Genomic DNA, 24,776 nt, shown 5'->3' with positions numbered 1-24,776 from the left:
ATTTTGGCATTCCCTTTAAATTTTGTGCCTGAAGCGAGTGTCCCACTGACCTAGAGTTAAGGAGCACCTAGGTCAGTTACTAACCAGTACAAGTTAAACAAGAAGTATCAACAAGTATCAGCTCTTCTAATAACTGAGCCTCCAATTACGACTTTGTTAAGTGCCGCGACTCAAAGAATCATATTCACGTCCTACCAGTGAGGTTTCAGAGCTACCGAACTCAGTCAGCCCAAGACAGAGTCTGCAGTATCATCTTCCGTACCTCTGCGGTTGTAAATATTTCACTGGCGATAAGGCAGGCACAAACCATAGTCCCAGTTCTTCCTGGAAAAGAAGAAGTTAGTCTATGAACCACTGTCCACGGCAGTCCTTGGCTTAAAACGGCTGTCATGAATATTCAGAGAGCTCAGTTGGGATTGATTTTCTTTCACCCTGGAAGCGCTTGTTCAAAATATTTCAATTCAGTAAGAGGCAAGGCTGTGTCACTGCTCTGGGATTGTACGTGGAGTTCTGTCCTGTGTGCACGGATGCACATGTGCACTGTTCGAGTCACTACTGCTGGGCTCTGAGCTGTCAGCGCAGCTCGAGAACTGCAAGATCATGACCTGACCTGAAGTCAGACGCTCAACTGACTGAGCTCAATAGGCAGGCACCCCTATTTTTAAGTGTGTTACCAAACATATAAGAAAGAGAACAGTATAATGAACCCCCATATATCTGTTCCCCAGAGTTTATTTTGCTGTACTTTTCTCTCTCCTCTTCCCTCCCTTATTCCTTCTCTCCCTGGTTTTCTTCTTTTTTTCTATAGCATTTTATTTTTTTTTATTTTTTTTAAGTGTTGATTCATTTTTGAGAGATAGACAGGCAGAGCATGAGTAGGTGACAGGCAGAGAGAGAGGGAGACACAGAATCCGAAGCAGGCTCCAGGCTCTGAGCTGTCAGCACAGACCCCGATGCGGGACTCAAATCCACAGAATGTGGGATCATGACCTGAGCTGAAGTCAGATGCTTAATGGACTAAGCCACTCAGGTGCCCCTCTTCTATAACATTTTAAAGCAAACCCTTGACTTCAGGTCATTTCATCCTCAAAGTTTCTTATGTTTTATTCTAATTTATATTTTTGTCCTGCTATAAAAATTTGATTTAAAAAATATGTTGCTTCTTTTATTTCTACAGTTACTTATAGCTTTTGTCTCAGCTAGTATGTGCTGAACTTACTTCATATAATTTCAAACTTCCCTTTTTAAGTTGAGATACATTCTATTTTCTATTCTATTCTTTTTAATTAACTAAACTTATTTTACAGCTCATAGTTTGAAAAACATTCTAAAGCCAAGTACTTCGAAAAAAAGACTTATATACTTTTAAATTTTATTTAAAATTTTTTTCAATGTTTTATTTATTTCTGAGAGAGAGAGAGAGAACGAGCAGGGGAGGGTCAGAGAGAGAGGGAGGTACAGAATCTGAAGCAGTCTCCAGGCTCTGAGCTGGCTGTCAGCACAGAGCCCGACACAGGGCTTGAACCCACGAACCGTGAGATCATGACCTGAGCCGAAGTCAGACACTTAACTGACTGAGCCACCCAGACGCCCCTAAATTTTATTTTAGAGACAGAGCACAAGTTGGGGAGAAGGGCAGAGGGAGGGAAGGAAGGAAAGAGAGAGAGAGAAAGAAAAAGAGAGAGAATCTTAAGCAGGCTCCATGCTGTGTTTGGGGCTTGATGCCACAGCCCTAGGATCATGACCTGAGCTGAAATCAAGAGTCAGATGCTCAACCAACCGAGCCACCGAGTACCCCACAGAAAAGACTCTGTACCACCCAATGCTATGATACATCAAGGCTTCTTGCTAAAGGAAATCCTGACTATTAACACCCAGCTCCCAGTGGTATAGACTGTTGACATTTCAATTCTGGAGGACACCTCTGGGTGTCTCTACCTGGTATTTTCCCACTTGAAAAACACTTTTGGGGACTGCATGTCCTGTGTGGCTATGTACAACCACATGGTAGATGCCCTCTCACCCCGTCTAGTCAGGTACAGCAGGAAATCATGAAAATGATACATCCTTACCTTTAATGCTTTATTTTAACTTAAAACATAAACATACACTTAGTCACTGAACTTCTGATACTGGGCAGAGGTTTTAACGTTTTAAATATGAGTCTCCCCAGCTGGGTTTCTTTCTTGGAAAGGCCAGGCCTGTGGTATAAACCACTGCATCATCTAGAATTCCTAGTGTAAGATTCTTTAAAGCAATCTAGATAGAGAAGCTTCTTAGATTTTACTGCTGGGGTTTTTCTCCCGGTGTTTTATATTAGTCTTACTTGCATTTTGTTAAGTTTGTTTATTTTGAGAGAGAGGGAGGGGCCGGGGGAGGAGCAGAGAGAGAGAAGGGGAGACGGAGGATCCCAGGCAGTCTCCACGCAGTCAGCCCGTGCAGGGCTCGATCCCATAACCATGAAATCATAAGACCTGGGCTGAAATTAAGAGTTGGATGCTTAGCTTACTGAGCCACCCAGCCCCCCCCTAATCTTACTTGCATTTAAATCAGCTGCAGTTTTGATTGTAGCCGCTCAACTTCATTGAACCGTCTTGAAACATTCAACTAAGGGCTCATGAAATTACAGCTTTGTGTTCACTCTGATATTTTACAGATCTACATAATATTTAATTAAGTCTTTGACATAAGTATAACAACAAGTAGAAGTGACAGAAAGAAAGAGGAAGAAGAAGTGTGTTTCTCCTTCTTCTTCCACCAGAAGAAGAAACAGGCAGGCACGCTAAATTGAAGCTTACTAACTGCAAGTGTTCCAGATGCCAAGAAACCCCACAGGTGTGTGTATAAAGGGACTGGAGAATATTCACCAAGCTGGTTCGAGGGAAGTCTGCGAGAAAGCTTTTGTTATCCGGAAGTCAGCAGAAGCATCTTGCATCCCGAAGTACAATACACTGCTGGTGTTCATAATTACAACTAACACTTGGGTAATACTTTGCAGATCTCATATAATCGTTACCACAATTTTGTGAGGTAAATACGTTGGGTAAGGAGGGAGAAACTGAGGTTCTGCAGATTCAAGCAACATTGTTTCACATTGTCACATTGTCAAAGACATCTTAATGCTAATTTATATGATCTTTTATAACAATCCTTAAACTTTATTCTTTCTCAGCTGCATTCATCACCCTCCTGACAACGTACAATTTATACTCCATATTCTCACATTTGTAAGCAGAGACTGAGGTAATGTTCCTGACGCAAGGCAGCTGCCCTGTTAGGGCCTCTCCTGTGAAGAGTGCCCCTGGCCTGCGTGCCGCCTTAACTCCAGCCACCCCACCAGGGTGCCCCATACATGGAGTACCCCGGGACCCCCAGCCTGTGCCTCAGCTCCAGCCACTCCACCAGGGCACCTTCTACATGGACGGCCCCAGGGTCCCTCAGATTGCACCGGCTTCAGCTTCAGCCATTCTGACAGGATGCCCTCTGTGCAGGGAGCCCAGGGTCTGCCCTGGCCAAGGTCTACAATAGCGCTGGCCATCCTTCTAGGACATTCTGGCATGGAGTGTCCTGGGACCCACAGCCCAGGCCCTTCACGGCTCCAGTCAGCCAAAGTCACCAGGCACACACAGTCTACACAGGGAATGGCCATACACAAGACCATCCCTTCAAAGTTTAGAAGAAGTAGCTGTGCTGCCTAATTCATGGAAACACACACAGAAAGTCAAGTAAAATGAGGAGACAGAGGAACATGCTCTAAATAAAAGAGTAAGACAAAACCTTGGAAAAAGAACTAAATGAAACAGTTATAAGCAACATGCCTGATAAAGAGTTTAAAGTCATGATCTTAAAGATACTTATTGGACTGGAGAGAAGAGTGGAAGAACTCTATGATAACTTCAACAAAGAGCAAGAATGCAAAAAAGTACACACTCGAGTTGAAAACACAATAACTGAAATGAAAAATACACTACTGGGAATCAACAGAAGATTAGCAGATGCAGAACAACAAATCAGTGGCCCGGAGGACATGGTAATGGAAAACACGCATGCTGAACAGCAATTAGGAGAATTAAAAAAAAAAAAATGAGTAGGTTAAGGGATCCGTTTGACGACAACAAGAAAACATTCACATTTTGGTGACCCAGGAAGAGAATAGAAAGAGGCAGAAAACTTATTTAAAAATATGAGCTGAAAATCTTAATTGGAGCCACAAAACAGACATCTAGGTCCAGGAAGCACAGAGAATTCCAAACAAGATGAACCCAAAGAGGTCCACATCACAGCACATAATAATTAAAATGTTGAACGTTAAAGAGAGAATTTTTAGAGGCACCTGGGTAGCTTCAGTTGGCTGAGCATCTGACTTCAGCTCAGGTCATGGTTTCACGGTTCAGGAGTTCTGAGCCCCACATCAGGCTCTCTGCTGTCAGCATGGAGCCCGCTTTGGATCCTCTGTCTCCTTCTCTCTGCCCCTTCCCTGCTCATGCTCTCTCTCTCTCTCTCTCTCTCTCTCTCTTTCTCAAAAATAAACTTTAAAAAATATGAAGAGAATTTTATTTTATTAAAAATTTTTTAATATTTATTTCTGAGAGAGAGAGTGAGAGCATGAGCAGAGGAGGGTCAGAGAGAGAGGGAGATACAGAATCTGAAGCAGGCTCCAGGCTCTGAGCTAGCTGTCAGTACTCAGCCTGATGCAGGGCACGAACCCACAAACCATGAGATCATCACCTGAACCGAAATTGGATGCTTAACCAACTGAGCCATCCAGGCATCCCTAAAGAGAATTTTAAAAGCAGCAAGAAAGAAGCAAAAAGTTATGTACAAGGGAAACTCTATAAGGCTGATTTTTTGGCAGAAAATTTGTACAAACCAGAAGGGAATGACATGATATTTTCCAAAAGCTGGAAGGAAAAAAACCTACAACCAAGAATATTCCACCCAGCAAGATTATCATTCAGAATTGAATGAGAAACAGAGAGGTTCTCAGGTAAACAAAAGTTAAAGGAGTACATCACCACTAAACTGGCCTTACACGAAATATTAAAGGGACTTAAGTGGAAGAGAAAAAGACAATAATTAGAAGAATATGAGTAAAAAGTTATAAATATGATAACATACACATAAAACATGGAGTGAGGAGTAAAAATGTTCTTGTAGAATGTGTTTGAACTTAAGTGGCCCTCAGCTTAATACAGACCGTTACACACTTGGGATGTTACATGTGAACCTCATGGTAACTACAACCTCCAAACCTATAATAGATACACAAAAAATAAAGAGGAAGAGGGCAAGGGACACTTGGGTGGCTCAGTCAGTTAAGCATCTGACCTGGGATCAGGTCATGATCTCATAGCTCATGGGTTTGAACCCTGTGGCAGGCTCTGTGCTGACAGCTCAGAGCCTGGAGCCTGCTTTGGATTCTGTGTCTCCATCACTCTCTGCCCCTCCCCCACAAGTGCTCTGTCTCTCTCTCTCTCTCTCAAAAATAAGTAAACATTAAAAAAAAATTTTTTAAAGAGAAAGTTAAGCATAACACTAAGAAGTCATAATCATAGGAAAGAGAAACAAAAGAAGAAAGGAACAGAGAATACTATAAAAATAACTAAATTTTTTAAAAATGGCAATAAGTACATGCCTATCAATAATTACTGTAAATATAAATGACCTAAATGCTCCCATCAAAAGTGACAGGGTAACAGAATGGAAAAACCAGACATATCTATATGCTACCTACGAGGGACTCAGTTCAGACCAAAAGTCACATACAGACTGGCAACCAAAAGATAGAAAAAATATCCTGTGCAAATGGAAATGAAAAAAACAAAAAAGCTCGGGTAGCCATACTTATACCAGACAATAGAGACATTAAAATAAACACTGTAAGAATACACAGAAAAAAGGCATTATGTAATTATAAAGGAATCAATCCAGCAAGAGGATATAACAATTGTAAATATCCACGCACCCAATATTGGAGCTCCTAAATAGATAAAGCAAACATTAACGGACGTAAAGGGATAAACTGATAGGTATACAGTACTAATAGGAGACTTTAACACCTACATTGATGGAGTGAATAACCAAGCAAAAAATGCTTAAAAAAAAATCCAGTATCTTTGAATGACATTATTTGACTAAATGGACTTATCAGATATATAGACCATTCCATCCAAAATCAACAGAATACACATTCTTTTCAAATACACATGGGAAATTCTCCAGAATAGATCTCATATTAGGCACCACACACACACACACACACACACACACACACACACACACACACACACAAAACCTCAATAAACTTAAGAAGACAGAACTCACATCATGCATCCTTTAGACCACATCAGTATGAAACTAGAAATCAGTTATAGAAAAGAAAGTGGAAAAACACAAACATATGGAGGCAAAAATAACATGTTACTAAACAACCAATGGGTCAATGAAGAAACCAAAGGAGAAATAAGATTCATGGAGACAAAAAAATGAAAACACAACAGTCCCAGATCTTTGGGATGCAGCAAAAGCAGTGCTAGGAGAGAAGTCTATAGCAATACAAATATACCTTCAGAAATAAGAAAAATCTAAAATAAATAACCTAACCTTATGCCTAAGGAGTTAGAAAAAGAACAAACAAGCACAAAGCTAATAGAAGAAATGACATAATAAAGGTTTGAAAAAAATAAATAAAATAGATACTAAAAAGAATAGAAAAAAAATCAATGAAACGGAGAGCTACTTCCCTAAAATGATAAACAAAATTGACAAAACTTTATCTAGACTTTTCGAGAAAGAGATAGGACCCAAATGAATAAAGTCAGAAACAAAAGGGTAGTAACAATCGACACCACAGAGATATAAAGAATTATAAGAGGATTACAAAAAAATTATATGTCAACAATTTAATCTAGAAGAACTGAAATAAATTCCTAGAAACATGCCACCTTCTAAAGCTGGAGGAGGAAGAAAAAGAAAATCTAAACAGACTGGTTATAAGTAACTAAATTGAATTGGTAAAAAAAAAAAAAAAAAAAAAACCTACCCAACAAACTAAAGTCTAGAGCCAGAAGGATTCACAGGTAAATTCCACTAACCTTTTACAGAAATGTTAATGTTTATTTTCCTCAATCTATCCCCAAAAATAGTAGAGGAAGGAAACTTTCCAAATATATACTATAAAGCCAGCATTACCCTGATACCAAAACCAGACAAACAAAATAAAAAAGAAAAGAAAAAGAAAAAGAAAAAGAAAACAAAATTACAAGGCCAATATCTCTGATGAACAGAGATGCAGAGATCCTCAACAAAATACTAGCAACCTGTATTGAACAATACATTGAAAGGATCATTCACCACAATCAAGTGAGATTTATTCTGGGGATGCAAAGATGGTTCAATATTTGGTAATCAGTCAACATGATACACCACACCAACAAAACAAAGAATTAAAATCAAAATCATCTCAATAGATATAGGAAAAGCATTTGACACAATTTAGCATTTATTCATAATAAAAACTTCAACGAAGTGAGTTTAGAAGAAACATGCCTAAACATAATAAAGGCCATATATGGACAACCCACAGCTAACCTTATACTCAATGGTAAAAGTCTGAGAGTTTTCCCTCTATCAGGAACAAGACATGGATGTCTACTTTTGCCACTTTTATTCAGCATAGTACTGGAAGTCCTAGGCACAGAAATCAGATAGAATACAAATAAAAGGCATCCAAATTGGTAAGGAAGAAGTAAAACTGTCATTATTTGCAGGTGACATGATACCATATACAGAAAATCCTAAAGATCCCATCAAAAAACTATATAACTGATAAATGAATTCAGTAAGATTGCAGAGATACAAAATTAATACACAGAAATTAGTTGTGCTTATATACCCTAATAACAAAGAAGCAGGAAGAGAAATTAAGAAAACAATTTTATTTACAATTGCATCAAAAATAATTTTTAAAAATACTGGGAATAGACTTAACCAAGGAGGTGAAAGATCTGCACTCTGAAAACTATAAAATACTGATGAAAGAAACTGAGGATACCACTAACAATTGGAAAGATAATCTATACTCATAGAGTGGAAAAATTAATACTGTTAGAATGCCCAGAGTACCCAAAGCAATCTACAGATTTAATGTAATCCCTATCAAAATACCAATAACATTTTTTCACAGAAATAGAGCAAATAACCCTAAAATTTGTACAGAACCACAGAAGACCTTGAATAGCTAAAGCAATCTTGAGAAACAACAAAGCTGGAGATATAGATTTCACGATATACTATAAAGCTGTACTAACTAAGGCAGTATGGTGCTGGCACAAAAATAGACACATAAACCAATAGAACAGAAAGAAAAGAGCCGAGATAAACCCATCTCATAGGGTCGCATAATTAATGACAAATGAAGCAAAAATATACAATGGGAAAAAGAGAGTCTAATCTCTTCAACAAATACTGTTGGGAAAACTCCATAGCTACATGCAGAAGAATGAAACTGGACCACTTTCTTACACCACACACAAAATTAAACTCAAAATGGATTAAAGACCTAAATGTGAGACCTGAAACTGTAAAACTCCTCGCAGAAAATGTAAGCAGTAAGCCCTCTGACATTGCCTTCAACAACATTTTTCTACATTTGTCTCCGAGCCAAGGGAAACAAAAGCTATCACTAAACACTATTCCTGATACCAATACTACACTATATGTTAACTAACTTGAATTTAAATAAAATCTTAGAAGAAAAAAACCCCTAAAACCAAAAAACAAACAAAACTATTGGGATTAAACCAAGATAAAAAGAACTTCCATAGTGAAGGAAATAATCAACAAATTGAAAAGCCAACCTACTGAAGGGAAGGAGATATTTGCAAATGATGTTATCTGATAAGGGGTTAAAACCCAAAATGCATAAAGAACTTAAACAACTCAACAACAAAACAAAACCAACCACAATCTGATTAAACAAGAGATAGAGAACCCGAATAGATATTTTTCCAAAAAGACCTACAGATGGCCAGTAGACACATGAAGAGACACTCATCATCAGGGAAATCCAAATCAAAACCACAATAAGATATCGCCTTATACCTGTCAGAGTGGCTAGAATCAAAAAGAAAAAAATAACAAGTGTCAGCAAGAATGTGGAGAAAAAGGAATCCTTGTGCACTGTGGGTGAGAATGTAAGTTGGTGCAGCCACTGTGAAAAACAGTATGGAGGTTCCTCAATTAAAAACAGAATTACCATATGATCCAGTAATTCTGCTTCTGGGTATTTCCTCAAAGAACACAAAAACACTAACTTTAAAATACATGCAACCCTGTGTTTTATTTTTTAAATTTATTTATTTAAATTCAAGTGAGTTAACAGATCATGCAGTATTGGTTTCAGGAGTAGAACCCAGAGATTCATACCTTATATATAACCCTCAGTGCATATCCCAATGAGTGCCCTCCTCAATGCCCATCACCCAGTTAGCCCATCCCCCCATCCACCTCCCCTCCACCAACCCTCAGTGTGTTCTCTGTATTTGAGAGTCTCTAATGGTTTACCTCCCTCTCTGTTTTTACCTTGTTTTTCCTTCCCTTCCCCTATGTTCATCTGTTTTGTTTCTTAAATTCCACATATGAGTGAAATCATATGAGATTTGTCTTTCCCTGACTTATTTCACTTAGCATAACACAGTCTAGTTCCAACCACATTGTTGCAAATAGCAAGATTTCATTCTTTTAGATCACTGAGTAATATTCTATTTTACATAGAAAAAAATATGTATATAGTATACATACACACACACACACACACACACACACACACACACACACCACATCTTAATCCATTCATCAGTCGATGGACATTTGGGTTCTTTCCATGATTTGGTTTGATTTATTGTTGATAGTGCTGCTATAAACACTGGTGCACCCTTATGTTTATTTTAGCATTATTTACAATAGCCAAGATATGGAAGCAACTCAAGTATCCATCCGTAATAAATGGATTAAGAGGTGATATAAACATACAATGGAACATTATCTGGTCATAAAAGGAAGATCTTGCCATTTGCAACAATATGGTCGGACTTAGAGTGTATCATGCTTAGTGAAATCAATCACACAGAGAAAGACAATTGCCATATAATTTCATTTATGTGCGGAGTCTAAAACACAAAACATAAATGAATGAATGTAAAGTAGAACAGACTCATAAATACAGAGAACAAAATGATGGTTTCCAGAAAAGAGGGAGTAAAGGGAAAGCAAAGGTTTCCCGTAGCAGGTACAGGTTTCCACTTATGAAATGAATAAGTGACAGGATAAAGTGCACGGCATAGGGAATACAGCCAACAGTATTTTAACAGCATCGTATTGTGACAGATGGTAGCTAGCTACACTTGTGACAAACATAGCATAACGTATACACTTGCCGAAATCAGTATGTTGTATTCCTGAAGCTAATGTAAACACTAAAAGAAAAAAATGTAACTAAAAGAGTGTCTTATTCAAGATATTCAGGCCAAAATAGCCTTTTGTCAGTTTGATACAGTGCTTCATTTGATATAATATCTCAAATAAAGATGTACTTTGTAGCATCCATTAAACCACTTTGAAAGAGCTAGAGAAGCTTAGACATTCACCTCTATTATTTAAATAAAAACACGCTGATTGCACACATACGAGAAAAAGACTTAAGATAAGTTTCCTGTTGAAAGTTGATACGTTTATGGCTGAGGGATAATAATCATGGCCAATATTATTGAGCCATCGCCACCTCTTGTCTAGTACTTTCCACATTTTATTTAATCTGCACAGTATGACTAGGAGGTTCGTATTATCACCACACTTTACATATTAGAAAACAAAGGCAGGGAGATTTTAAATAATTCATGCAATGCCAGACAATTATTCAATGGCATAGTTCAGATGTGAACACAGATATTTTATTTCAAAGCCTATGCTTTTAATCATTACGTTTTTTCTTTTTTAAATATTTGTTTGTTTGTTTTTAAATTACATCCAAGTTGGTGAGCATATAGTGCAATGTTTTCAGGAGTAGAATTCAGTGATCCATCCCCTACATATAGCACTCAGTGCTCATCCCAACAAGAGAATCATTATGTTTTGATAACTGGAACTCTTCAACCTTTTTCCCCCTCAGTCTTGCAGACAGGAAAAAAAAAATGTAATTGAAAGGAGTAAACACTGGTAAAAGACCTCTGTCAAACACAGCTAAAGAATCGGTGAAAAATCTCAGTTAAAGGGCCCATGCACTTACATCGTAGAAAACTTAAAATTCCTGAATGAATAAATTTGCACAAGGGCTTGCTCACCATCAGTGGATACTCTCCATGGGGAAGAACATGAGAAGTGCTAGAACTCAGAGCTGATTGCATTTCCTACTTTGAAAATCAGGAAGTGGTACATTTCCCGAACTGTAAGCCATTAGCTCTGGTGTTAATTCAGGCAAAAATGCGAATGCAGATATACTTGCAAGGGTTGGTGATACACACACAGATGAAGAAAAGCCATGGTGACTCAGGCCAAACGTGACTTTTCTAAGTTCTGGTAGATTTCATTTATTTCTTTGATATTCTCATGATACACTTCATACTTTCTGTGCACTTGGGTTCTCATGGCTCTCCCTGTATGGCCTTTTATTGGCGAGACTTCCTTGATCATCTATTTATATATCAAATTAGCAGCCTCTTCCCCACTGCATATTCTTCTTACCCTCTTTTTTTTTTTTTTTTTTTACTATTTTATGAATCACCATTTAATACACATTTTCTTTGTAAACAGTAGACTGTGGTCTCCATGGGAGCTTTGTGCACTTTCACATATCCTGCACGACACAGTGTCTGGTGTTAAATGCATAAATAGAATGAATATCTGGTCTTTCAGTTTATCATGACGACCAGTCCCATAACCACCCCCTCATCCACCTAGATGCCTGGTGGACAATTTCACTTTTGGTTTTATCAATACTGAAAAATCATTGCCTTTCTTGTTTCTGGGTTCCATGCCCACACTCTGTAAAAGTCTAACCTTGGGTCAGTTCAGGCAACTACTTGCTCTGTTCCTATACCAGAAATGTAGAGACCCAGAGAACTGATGGAGAAGAATCACACAACTTTACCACACTAGTGATAGAAAGGAACAGTTTAACACTTAAGCTGGGCCCTCAGTGCAGCCAAGATATTTCTATTTGTTGCTAGTCAGCTCCTTTTCCTGGTTCCCTCAGAATCTGGTTGAACATTTCAGTACAACATGGGGCTTGATCCCACGACCCTGGAATCATGACCCAAGCTGAAATCAAGAGACACACAACTGACTGAGCCACCCAGGTGCTCCAGCACTAGGGAATTTAAAATAAATAATTTTTAAATAATCCAGTTGTTTAAAAATCACTTCTTTATAATCTCTGTGTTTAAAAATCAGACAATTTTCAGGAGAATGATTTTTAGGAGAAGTAGTAGAATCATGAATTATAAAAACAACTAAAAAAACAACAAAAGTAGTCACTCTAAAATAACTGGAAGTCAGATAAAGTAATGTTAACAGAAAAATACATAAACTTTAATAGATCATACAGCTAAAAAGTTAAAATTTAATTAGCTAAGTTTTCAATTCAAGAGAGTAGTAAAAGGAAATAAATGTACTAAAGTCAAAACATTAAGTATTAAAGAAGAATTTAATGAAACAGAAAGCAAAATAGACATGATTAAGAACATTAAACACTATATTTTTTCTCAAAAAAGCTAATACACAAATGTCTTATAAAGCTGATTTTTAGAAGAGGAGGCATAAATATTAGAAATAAAAAGGGGGCAAAGTACTGTACAGTAGAAACTCAAAAACGGGGGGGGGGATGGGCATGGAAGAGGGCACTTGTGGGGATGAGCACTGAGTGTTATGTGGAAACTAATTTGACAATAAACTATTTGTAAAAAAATAAAATAAAATAATAAAATAAAAAAAAAGAAACTCAAAAACATTGTAAGAGTGACTTTAAGTCAATCATTTTTAAGACACTATCAGTTTAAAAAACTGACTCAAGGGGCACCTGGGCGGCTCAGTCAGTTAAGCCTCCAACTTCAGCTCAGGTCATGATCTCCTGGTCAGTGAGCTGGAGCTTTGCGTCAGGCTCTGTGTGCACAGCTTGGAGCCTGGAGCCTACTTCAGATTGTGTTCTTCCTCTCTCTGCCTCTCCTCCACTCATGCCCTGTCTCTCTCTCTCTCTCAAAAATGAATAAATGTAAAAAAAAAAGTTAAAAAAAAAAAAAGCACTGAGAGAGGGGCACCTGGATGGCTCAGTTAGTTAAATATCTGACTCTTGATCTTGGTTCAGGTCATGATCTCACTGTGCATGAGTTTGAACCCCACATCAAGCTCTAGGCTGACAGCATGGAGCCTGCTTGGGATTTTCTCCCTCTTCCTCTCTTTCTGTCCCTCCCCAACTTGTTCTCTCTCTCAAAATAAATAAATAAACTTAAAAAAAAAAAAAACCTTGCTGCTTTTATTCAGCTGATTTTTCAGCAGAAACTCTGCAGGCCAGAAAGGAGAGGCTTGGTTTATTCAAAGTGCTAGAAAGGAAAAGCCCACAGCCAAGAATACTCTAACCAGCGAGGCTATCATTCAGAATTGAAGGAGTGAGAGTTTCCCAGACAAATAGAAGATAATCGAATTTATAACCAGCAAACCATCCCTACAAGAAATGCTAAAGGGCACTTTCTGAGTGGAAAGGAAAGGCCATAAGCAGGAGTAAGAAAAGGAAGAAGCACAAAAGCAGTAAAATTAAGTGTATCTATAAAAATCATTCAAAGGATTCACAAAATAAAAGAGTGTAGAGTATGGCACAGTGTACCTAAAACATAGGAGGAGGAGAAGAGCAAAAATTTGGTGGTATTCAAATGACAAATTTAACCATAAACTTAACATAGACTGCTATATACATAAAATGTTATGCATAAACCTAATGGCAACCACAAATCAAAAACCAACAACAGATATGCAAAAACTAAAGAGAAAGGAATCCAAGTTTATCACTATAGAAAGCAAACTAACTGTGAGAAGAGAGCAAGAGAAGAAAGGAACAGAGAAGAACTACAAAAACAACTTTAAAAAGTAACAAAATGGCAATAAGTACATACCTGTCAATAATTACTTTGAATTTAAATGGACTAAATGCTCCAATAAAAAGACAAAGATAGGCTGACAAAACAGATAAAAAGACCCATCTATGTTTTACTTATATGACATTTATGTTAGAACTAAAAGCATGTGGAAATAAGGTTGATGGAAAAGAACAGTTCTAAAAAAGAAAAAGAAGAAGAAGGAGAATGAAAAACACATGCAGATTGAAAGTGAAGGGATGGAGGCAAATGGAAGTGAAAAGAAAGCCGGGGTAGCAATACTCATATTGGACAAAATAGATTTTATTTTATTTTTTTTTTCAGGTTTTCTTTTCTGTTATTTTCTGTCAATTTTTATTTTATTTATTTATTTTTTTTTACAAATAGTTTATTGTCAAATTAGTTTCCACATAATACCCAGTGCTCATCCCCACAAGTGCCCTCCTCCATGCCCATCCCCCCCCTTCCCCCCAGATCCATCAGTCCTCAGTTTTTGTCAGCATTCAAGAGTCTCTCATGGTTTGCCTCTCTCCCTTTCCCCCACCATTTCCGCCCTTCTTCTCCCCCTTGTTCCTCCGTCAAGTTCCTCCTAATCCTCCTATACGTGCAAACATATGATATTTGTCCTTCTCTGCCTGACTTATTTCGCTCAGCAGAACACCCTCAAGGTCCATCCATGTTGCTACACATGGCCAGATTTCATTGTTTCTCATTGCCATGGAGTATTCCATGGTATAGATAAGCCACATCTTCTTGATCCATTCGTCCGTTGATGGACACTTAGGCTCTTTCCGTGTTTTAGCTATTGTGGAGAGTGCTGCTATGAACATTGGGGTACATGTGCTCCTGTGCCTCAGCATTTCTGTATCCCTTGGGTCAAAATAGATTTTAAAACAAACACTGTAAGAAGAGACAAATAAGGGCACTATATAATCATAAAGGGAACAATCCAACAAGAAGATGTAACGATTGTTAAGTATTTATGCATCCAGCATGAGAGCACTCAAATACATAAAGCAGTTAATAACACATAAAAAAAGTAATCTATAGTAATATAATAATAGCATGGGGCTTTACCATCCCACTTACATTGATGCACATATCATCCAAAGAGAAAATCAGGAAGGGGTGGATGGCTTTGGACACATTGGACCTAACAGATATATTCAGAACATTCCACCCTCAAACAGTGGAATACACATTCTTTTCAGGTGCACATGGAACATTTTCCAGGATAGATCGCATGGTAGGTCACAAAACAAGACTCAATAAGTTCAAAAAGACTGAAGTCAGATGATGCATCTTTTCTGATCAATACACTATGAAACTGTAAGTCAGTCACAAGAGGGAATCTGGAAAGAGCACAAACACATGGAGGTTAAACAACACACTATTAAACCATGAATGGGTCAACCAAAAAATCAAAGAGGAAATCAAGAAATCCATGGAGACAAATGAAAATATAAATGCAATGGTCCAAAATCTTTGGGATGCAGCAAAAGGAAAGTGTATAGCAATAGAGGTCTACCTGAAGAAGAAAGAAAGATCTCACATGAACAACCTAAACTTATACCTAAAAGACTTAGAAAAATAAGCAAAACCCTAAACCAGTAGAAGGAAGGAAATAATAAATATTAGAGCAGAAATAAACAAAATAGAAACTAAAAAACAATAGATCAATGAAAGCAGGACCTGGTTATTTGAAAAAAAATCAACAGAACTATAAACCTTTAGCCAGACTCATCAGAGAGAAAGAGACAGACAGAGAGAGAGAACTCCAATAAAATCACAAATGAAAGAGGAGAAATAATAACCAATACTCCAGAAATACAAAGGATTATAAGAGATTAGGAAAAATTGTATGTGAATAAATTGGATAACTTACGTGAAATGCATAAATTCTTATAAATATATAACTTTCCAAATCTGAATCAGGAAGAAATAGGATACATTTACCTGATTACCAGCAATGAAGTTGAATCAGTATTCAAAAACTTCCAACAAATAAAAGCGCAGGACCAGATGGCTTCACAGGTGAATTCTACCAAACATTTAAAGAAGAGTATATGCCTATTCTTCTCAAACTATTCCAAAAACAATAAGAGGAAGGAAATTAGGAACTTTATTTATTCTATGAGGCCAATATTACTCTGATACCAAAACCAGACAAAGGTGCTACAAAAAGAGAGAGAGAGAGAGAGAGAACTATGGGCTGATATGTCTGATGAACACAGATGCAAAAATCCTCAACAAAATTTTAGTAAACTGAATCCAATACATTAAAAAGATCATTCACTATGATTAAGTGAGATTTATACTTGGGATGCAACTGTGGATCGATATACACAAATCAATTGACATGATACATCACATCAGTAAAGAAAAGATAAGAGCCATATGATCATTTCAACAGATGTAGAAAAAGCATTTGACCAAATACAATATCCATGTATAATAAAAACCCTCAACAACATAGGTTTAGAGGGAACATACCTCAACATAGTAAAGGCCACATATAAAAAAATTAAAGCTAGCATCATACACAACGGTAAAAAACTGAGAGCCTTTCCCCTAAGATCAGGAACAAGACAAAGATGTCTACTCATCACACTTATTCTACATAGTGCTGGAAGTCCTAGCTACAGCAGACAAGGCACCCAAATCGCTAAAGAAGAAGTAAAATTCTTTGCAGGTGACATGATACTATATATAGAAAACCCTAAAGACTCCACCAAAAAACTGCTAGAACTAATAAATTCAGTAAGGGTGCGGGATACAAAATCAACTTACAGAAATTCATTGTATTTCTATGCACTCCCAATGAAGTAGCAGAAAGAGAAATTGAGAAAAGAGGGCCATTTGCAACTGTACTAAAAATAATAAAATATCTTACAATAAACTTAGCCGAGGAGGGGAAAAGCCTGCACTCAGAAAACTATAAAACATTGATGAAAGATAGTGAAGACAACACAAACAAATGTACAGGCAGCCCACACTCATGAACTGAAGACTAACTATTGTTAAAATGTTCATATTATCCAAAAGCTATTTATAGAGTTAATGCAATCGCTGTCAACATATATATCATTTTTCACACAACTAGGAAAAAACAGCCCTAAAATTTGTATGAAACCACAGAAGACCCCTAAAATAGCCTAAGCAAATCTCCAAAAAGAACAAGATTGAAGGCATCACAATCCCAGATTTCAAGATACGCTACAAAGGTGTAGTAATCAAAGAGTATGGGATTGGCACAAAAGGACAAACATAGAACACTAGAACAGATAGAGAGCCCAGAAATAAACTCACAGTTATAGGGTCAACTAATCTCGGATGAAGGAAACAAGAATGTGCAATGGGAAAAAGTGTTTTCAATAAAAGGTGCTGGGAAAACTGGAGAGACGCATGCAAAAGAATGAAACGACCACTTTCTTATACCCTACACAAAAATAAATTAAAAATGAATGAAAGATCCAAATGTGAGACCTGAAACCATGAAACTACTTGAAGGAAACATTGGCAGAAAGCTCTCTGACATCAGCTGTGACAACATCTTTCTACATATGTGTCCTCAAGCAAGGGAAACAAAAACAAAAATAAACCTTTGGGACTACACCAAAATAAAAACCTTTTACACAGCGAAGGAAACCATCAACAAAATGAAAAGCCAACCCAATGACTGGGAGAAGATATTTGCAAATGTCATATCTGATAAGGTGTTACTATTCAAAATCTATAAATGACTTACACAACTCAATACCGAAAAACCCCCAAATAATCCAAAGAGGCAGGGGACCTGAATAAACATTTTTCCAAAGACAAACAGATGGCCAAAAGACATATGAAACGATGTTCTACATCACTAATCATCAGGTAAATGCAAATCAAAATCATAATTAAATATAACCTTCCCCAATATAGCCTTATCCAAATGGCTAGAATTAAAAAGAAATAACAAGTGATAATGAGGATGTGGAGAAAAGGGAAACTTGGTGTAGTGTTGGTGAGAATGTAAATTGGTGTAGCCACTATGGAAAATAGTATGGAGTTTCCTCAAAATAGAATTCCTTAAAATTCTTTAGATTCTTTAAAAAGAGAATGGTCATATGATCCAGTAATTTTGCTACTCAGTATTTACTCAAAGAACACAAAAAACTAATTCAAAAACATATGATCAGATCTCTGGTCACTGCAGCATTATTTGCAATAGCCGAGGTATGGAAGCAACCCAAGTGCCCATCATCAGGTGAATGGATAAAGAAGCAGTGGTATATATACACAATGGAATATTACTCAGCCATAAAAGGATGAGGTTATACCATTTGTGACAACATGAAGGAACCTAGAGGGTATTCTGCTGAGTGAAAGAAGTCAGAGGAAGACAAACACTGAATTATTTCAGTTAAATGTGGATTGTAAAAAACCAAAAAGCAGAAACAGACCTATAAATACAGAAAGCAAAGTGGTTGTTGCCAAAGGGAAGGGATGTAAGGCTTTGGGAAAAATGGGTGAAGGGGAGTGGGAAGTACGGACCTCCAGTTATGGAATGAATAAGTCAAGGGGATGAAAGGTGCAGCACAGAGAATACAGTCAGCGATATTCTAAAGCAGTAAGTCAAAGGTATCATAAAAGCATTGCATAGTGATGGACTGTAGCTTCACTTGATCGGAGGACTGCATAATGTATGGACTTGTCGAATTACTGTGTTGTACACCTGAAACTAATGTAACATGTTGTATCAACTATACTTTAATAAAAACTTTTTTAAATAAAAAATTTCAATAGTGCGGTATCAAGAACTCAGAAACAGTCCCAAACTTCTATCACAACTTGGTACATGACTGAGAAGGGACGATAAATCAATGGGGGGATAAATGAGCCTACAATATATGGTGTTAGGACAACTGTCTATCAGTATGAACAAAAACACCTCTCTCCCCAAATCTCAGTTAGATTAGAGGCCTCAATGTAAAAAATAAAAGTTTAGGGGCACCTGGGTGGCTCAATCAGTTAAGCTGTGGACTTCAGCTTGGGTCATGATCTCCCGGTTCCTGGGTTTGAGCACCGCGTTGGGCTCTGTGCTGACAGCTCAGAGCCTGGAACCTGCTTCAGATTCTGTGTCTCCCTCTCTCTCTCTGACCGTCCCCCACTCACACTCTGTTTCTCTCTCTCTCAAAAATAAACAAACATTTAAAATAAATAAATAAATAAATGAAAGTTTAATATTTTATAAGTGAGAATACTCTCACTACCCCAGTGTACAGGCTGAATTTCTTAAACAGGACAAAAAGCATGAACTGCATACAAACACACACACACACACACACACACACACACACACACACTCTGATAAATTTCACTACACTCAAAATTATAAATATGTCCTTTTTTAGTTTCTTTTTATATTTTTAGTTTTCTTTTTTTAATTTTATTTAAATCCAAGCTAATAAACATACAGTGTAGAATGGCTCCTGTGACAAAATAAATCATAATCAAGTTAAAGACATAGTGGGAGGAGATATTTGTAATATAAACTACTAATAAAAATCAATTTTTATGGTTGAGTAATATTCCATTGCATGTGTATGCATACACACACATACATACACATAGAACACACTTACACACCCCACATCCCTTTTATCCATTCATCTATTGATGGACGTTTGGGTTCTTCTATATCTTGGCTATTGTACTTAATGCTGCAATAAATAGGGGTGCATAGATCTTTTCAAATTAGTGTTTTTATTTTAACACTGTGTGTCAACTATACTAAAAAATTAGCATCCACTTCATTTAAAGCAGTCTCATAAATCAATAATAAAATATTTTGACTATCATGATACTACTGGTAATGTATAGGCACCAACCAGCAAGAAGAAAGCAAAACAATATGAATGAAAACTTGGAAAAAAGAGGCTACTCTGGTACATACCGGCTGAATACCAGCCCTCCAAAAAGTCCTAAAGAGAAGTCAATAAAAGACTTGTGAACACAAAACAGTTTTAAGTCCCCCCTCAAAAAAAATTTAAAAATGAAATTTGAAATGTTATCCTCCAAGCAGGGAATTAGCTTTGGAAAACAGAAGCCAAATGCTTGCATGATAATATATTAGGTTAAGCCACATGAAATGACCATTTTTGTAAATAAAAGATGGTCCAAGACTCTAAATTCCTTATGATTCCACCTCTATATTCTTCATTTATCCCTGGTATTATAAACTGCATATCCAGAATGTTTCAACCTATGGAACTAAAGACAGAATCTACCTACTAATTAATGGGCTTGAAACAATTTTTTCAGATAAGACTAAAACTTGATTCTACTCAATTATATAAGGCAGTTTTATTTATTTTATTTTTTTATTTTTTAAGGTAGTGTTAAAGTATTGTGTTTTCCTGGAATGCAATAAAAAACTGTTTTGTAGCCCACCAAAAATGTAATTCTTTGTCAAAAACTGTAAAAATATGATTAGATAATTACTAAAAGCCTAAAGCCGAATGAGAGAAAATCTAACTTGACTGAATTTGCAAACACTTTTTTTTCCATTTTACCTCACAAAAATCAACTTCTTTGTATCTCTATACTACAAAAATTCTACTGATTTTTGGTTTTTGAAATAGCATCACTGTTGGCTCCTTAACTTTAAAAGGTTCTCACAAAATTTAAGAACAATCTTCAATAAAAGTGCTCTGACAATTTCTAAAATTAAACACGGTTTTGTTTTCATAGATATTTTGGCAATCAAAAACAAAGAAACGCAGACAGTCATAAACAAGAAAAAATATGCTCAACTTTCCTTACTTCTGTTATTCCTATTTTCTTCCCTTCCTTAGCCTTTACCTTCCACCCTCCCTCTTTCCTCTTTCCTTCCCTTCCTTCAGTCTTGAAGCTAACATCAAAAAATGTTGATAACTGGGGTGCCTGGGTGGCTCAGTCAGTTAAGCGTCCGACTTCAGCTCAGGTCATGATATCACAGTTTGTGGGTTCGAGCCCTGAGTCGGGCTCTGTGCTGACAGCTTGGAGTCTCCTTCAGATTCTGTGTCTCCCTTTCTTTCTCTGCCCTTTCCCCGTTCACACTCTTGTCTCTGCTTCTCTCTCAAAAAATAAATAATAAACATTTAAATTATTAAAAATGTTAATAATTGTTAATACTAATTAACAGCTGTATCTTGTCCTGGTACTGTAATGTATTAATATTTAGAAAAAGGGAAATTAAAAAAGGTTTTTACCTTTGCCTCCCTTACAGTGAATTGCTACGATGTTTTCATCATCTTGAGCCATCCACTCCTCTACTTCCTTGGTGAATGCCAGCATCTCACTGATTTCAAATGTAAAATTTTAATTGAATTAAAATAACAGCTACAAATCAAGCCCAGTGTATTTAGCTTTCTTTTGATAGCCAACTTGGCATAAAACTTACCTTAGTGTGGGGACATTGTGATCATCAATCATGATTCGCCGGACCCTGTAATGGAAGTACTTAGGATCATAAGCTCTTTCACCTAGAAGAAAAGATGCATGGGTCATATCTCTATGCCTAAATAACATAGTAAATAATCAAATTATGAATAAGTTATATGTTTGTATTATAAATTCCTTATCCACCTTTTAAAAGGAGGTTTCTGACTGGCTCTTGCTGCTGTAAGAATATTAAGGGTCTGAAAAACAGAGCTAGTAGTGGTTAGTCCACCTTGAGTAACCTAGGCACAATTTATTTGGGTTTAACAGGACTTACTTTTAATTTTCTAGCAGGCTACTCATCATATTATCATAGGGCAGACAGACACCACAGATCAGAAGCAAATGTGGCCAACCAGAGTGCTTGCCTCCCGGAAATGTTTATTTAATACACAGGAAGAGGAAAAGTCAAGAGAGCAGTGAGCTGGGATATAATCTGTTTTCTACAGGGTTTTGCTTTTTGAGCATATTTTTCCTTGTTTATTGACTACTTGCTTTTTTTTTTTTTTACATTGGGGTTTTGTTCTGCTCACACTCCACTCCTAGTGAATTAGAAATGTATTTGTTGGGGCATCTGGGTGGCTCAGTTGGTTAAGTGTCGGACTTCGGCTCTGGTCATGATCTCATAGTTCATGGGTTCGAGCCCTGTGTCGGGCTCTGTGCTGGCAGCTCAGAGCCTGGACCCTGTTTCGGATTCTGTATCTCCCTCTCTATCTGACCCGCCCCTGCTCTCTCTCTCTCTCTCTCTCTCAGAAATAAATAAAACATTAAAAAAATTAAAAAAAAAAAGAAATGTATTTGTTGACTTATCTGTCTTCAAAACACAAGCTGGCAGGAAAAATAGAAGTATTTTCCTAATCCTAATACCATTAGAGCAGATTCAGCCTCAAATGGCTCTGTTTCCACTTACGCCTCCTGCCGCCCTCACAGGCATTTATACTATTGATCTGTCTTTTCCTACAAAATAGAGCCAGTGCAACATGGAGATTTTTCCACCACCACCAAATACTTAAGATTAAATTAAATGTAAAAACAGATTCATCTTCTTATATGCAGTGATCTGTTTTCTATTGATAGTAGCAAAATATCTGACCGTGTACATACTGCATAGATTGTAGACTTGATAGTGGTCTTGATGCTTGGTATCTAGGAAGCGCACAACTTCCTAGAAAAAATAGACACATTTGTTACATAAATGCACGTGGCACCAACAGAAACCATTCCTCAAGAGTAAGCTATAATGGTCATTACCTTTTTTTTTTTTAATTTATTTATCTATTTTTAGAGAGAGAGGAAACACGAGAGTGGGGTAGAAACAGAGAGAGGGGGAGAGATAGAGAGAATCCCAAGCAGGCTCTGAACTGTTAGTGCATAGTCCGACAAGAGGCTCAAACTCATCAACCGTGAGATCATGACCTGAGCCAAAATAAGGAGTTAGACGCTTAACCAATTGAGGCACCCAGGTGGCCCTAGTCATTACCTTTTATTCACTTGTCCCTCACTTAGTACGTTTTAGGGGAGACTGAGTATGTACATTCCAAGCCTATCTCATCCCCTGATGGCTTCCAAATAGCCCACAAAGTTGTGCTTGACTATTCTGATTAATCTCTACTATAAATACACAGTTTAAAGCTACCAGAGAAAGTTAACTGGCTTTAAGTAAAGCTGTTCCGAATTATGAATTCACAGGAATATGTGGTTCTTATTTTCTAAATAGATAGGTTTTTTAGATAATGATTCGGATATTACAATCTATCTATGCACCTTTAAATGAATAAATAAATGCAAAAATGTATAGTACGATTGCGTGTAATATGCATGACACTGGACATGTATGATATATATGATATGATATGGTATGATTATGGTATTATATGCATGATAGAAAAAGATAAACATATTATGTTAATTTTAGTTAAATGTGGCAATATGGAGGCTTTTTTGGATCATCTTTGTTTTCATATTTTCTAAAATAAATACATATGTGTGCATAAATGTATATATGTATACATTTATGTATGTATTTACATATTTATATAAATACATTTATATATATGTATATAGACACAAATTTGTGCATACATGTATAACTTTTCACATAGAGATTATTTAAAATGGCTACTATCAGCATACTAATACAATATTTCCAGCAAATTTATCTGAAATACACACACATATGTATATCTGTACAACAAAAGAACTGTAAGAAAGCTCAAAAATGGATGAGTATAGTACCCTGAGCAATGTTTCCTGGCTTCGTATTGAGGAAAAGAAAAATTAAGATATCAAAATGATCAATCAGTTAAACTATCAGGAGGAAATAGTACGTAAAAAAGATAAACACTCTGAGTCTGCATAATACTGAGATGGGGGGGATAGACTCATACACATCAAAAATTGATGAGATCCTTTATACCAAAATAAAATCCAGATTGACTGAGGAATCAAATATAAAGAAACACAAATATCTCTAAGAAAGTTAAGTGACCATTAACCACTTCTTTGGATAAGGAAAAGCACTGTTAAATCAATGGAAGATCAACAGATTTAGGTTCGACTTTATAAAAATTTGAAATTTCTATTTTAAAAAATGCTGCAGTACAGCAAACATATAACAGAGGAGAATATTTTTTAGATAAAAAATTTAGTGAATGGGAACTATGTCTAATATTATCTATAAATTAGTTATGCTAGTATAAACTAGTAACTTATAACAACAATTTAAATAGTATCCCCTCAACCTATAGATAAATGGACCTAGGACATAACTAAATTCATAAAGGAGAAAATCTTTTTTTTAATTTAAATGTTTTTATTTTATTTTTGAGACAGAGAGAGACAGAGCATGAGCAGGGGAGGGGCAGAGAGAGGGAGACACAGAATCTGAAGCAGGCTCCAGGCTCTGAGCTGTCAGCACAGAGCCTGATGCAGGGCTCGAACTCATGAACTGCGAAATCATGACCTGAGCCGAAGTCGGACGCTTAACCGACTGAGCCACCCAGGCGTCCCCATAAAAGAGAAAATCTAACTATGTAACAACTTACATAGATAAATATTCAGCCCCACCAAAAGAAGTCTAAAACAATAAAATCCCATCTTCCCCCATGAAATTAGCTCTTTCCTTTTTAATGAGAAAATCCAATGGTGGCAAAGTGGCATGAAAATGAAACATTT

General features: G+C 36.8%; 1 protein-coding gene across 1 annotated transcript in view; it reads right to left on the bottom strand.

Moving 5' to 3' along the window:
- LOC120234313 (phosphatidylinositol 3,4,5-trisphosphate 3-phosphatase TPTE2-like) overlaps positions 1 to 24,776 on the bottom strand; it is a 111,256-nt gene that overhangs the window by 20,841 nt on the left and 65,639 nt on the right. The window contains exons 12-15 of the mRNA XM_039236116.1: positions 22,707 to 22,767; positions 21,565 to 21,646; positions 21,374 to 21,462; positions 263 to 324 (exon numbers count right to left, since the gene is read on the bottom strand). Of these exons, the coding sequence (XP_039092047.1) occupies positions 263 to 324; positions 21,374 to 21,462; positions 21,565 to 21,646; positions 22,707 to 22,767 (294 nt within the window). The remainder of the gene's footprint in view (positions 1 to 262; positions 325 to 21,373; positions 21,463 to 21,564; positions 21,647 to 22,706; positions 22,768 to 24,776) is intronic.

Source organism: Hyaena hyaena, unplaced genomic scaffold (genome assembly GCF_003009895.1).
Source record: "Hyaena hyaena isolate Hyena2069 unplaced genomic scaffold, ASM300989v1 scaffold_106, whole genome shotgun sequence".
Lineage (NCBI taxonomy): Eukaryota > Metazoa > Chordata > Mammalia > Carnivora > Hyaenidae > Hyaena > Hyaena hyaena.
The sequence above is the reverse complement of the archived record's forward strand: the minus strand, read 5'-3'. Positions and strand labels throughout refer to the sequence as shown.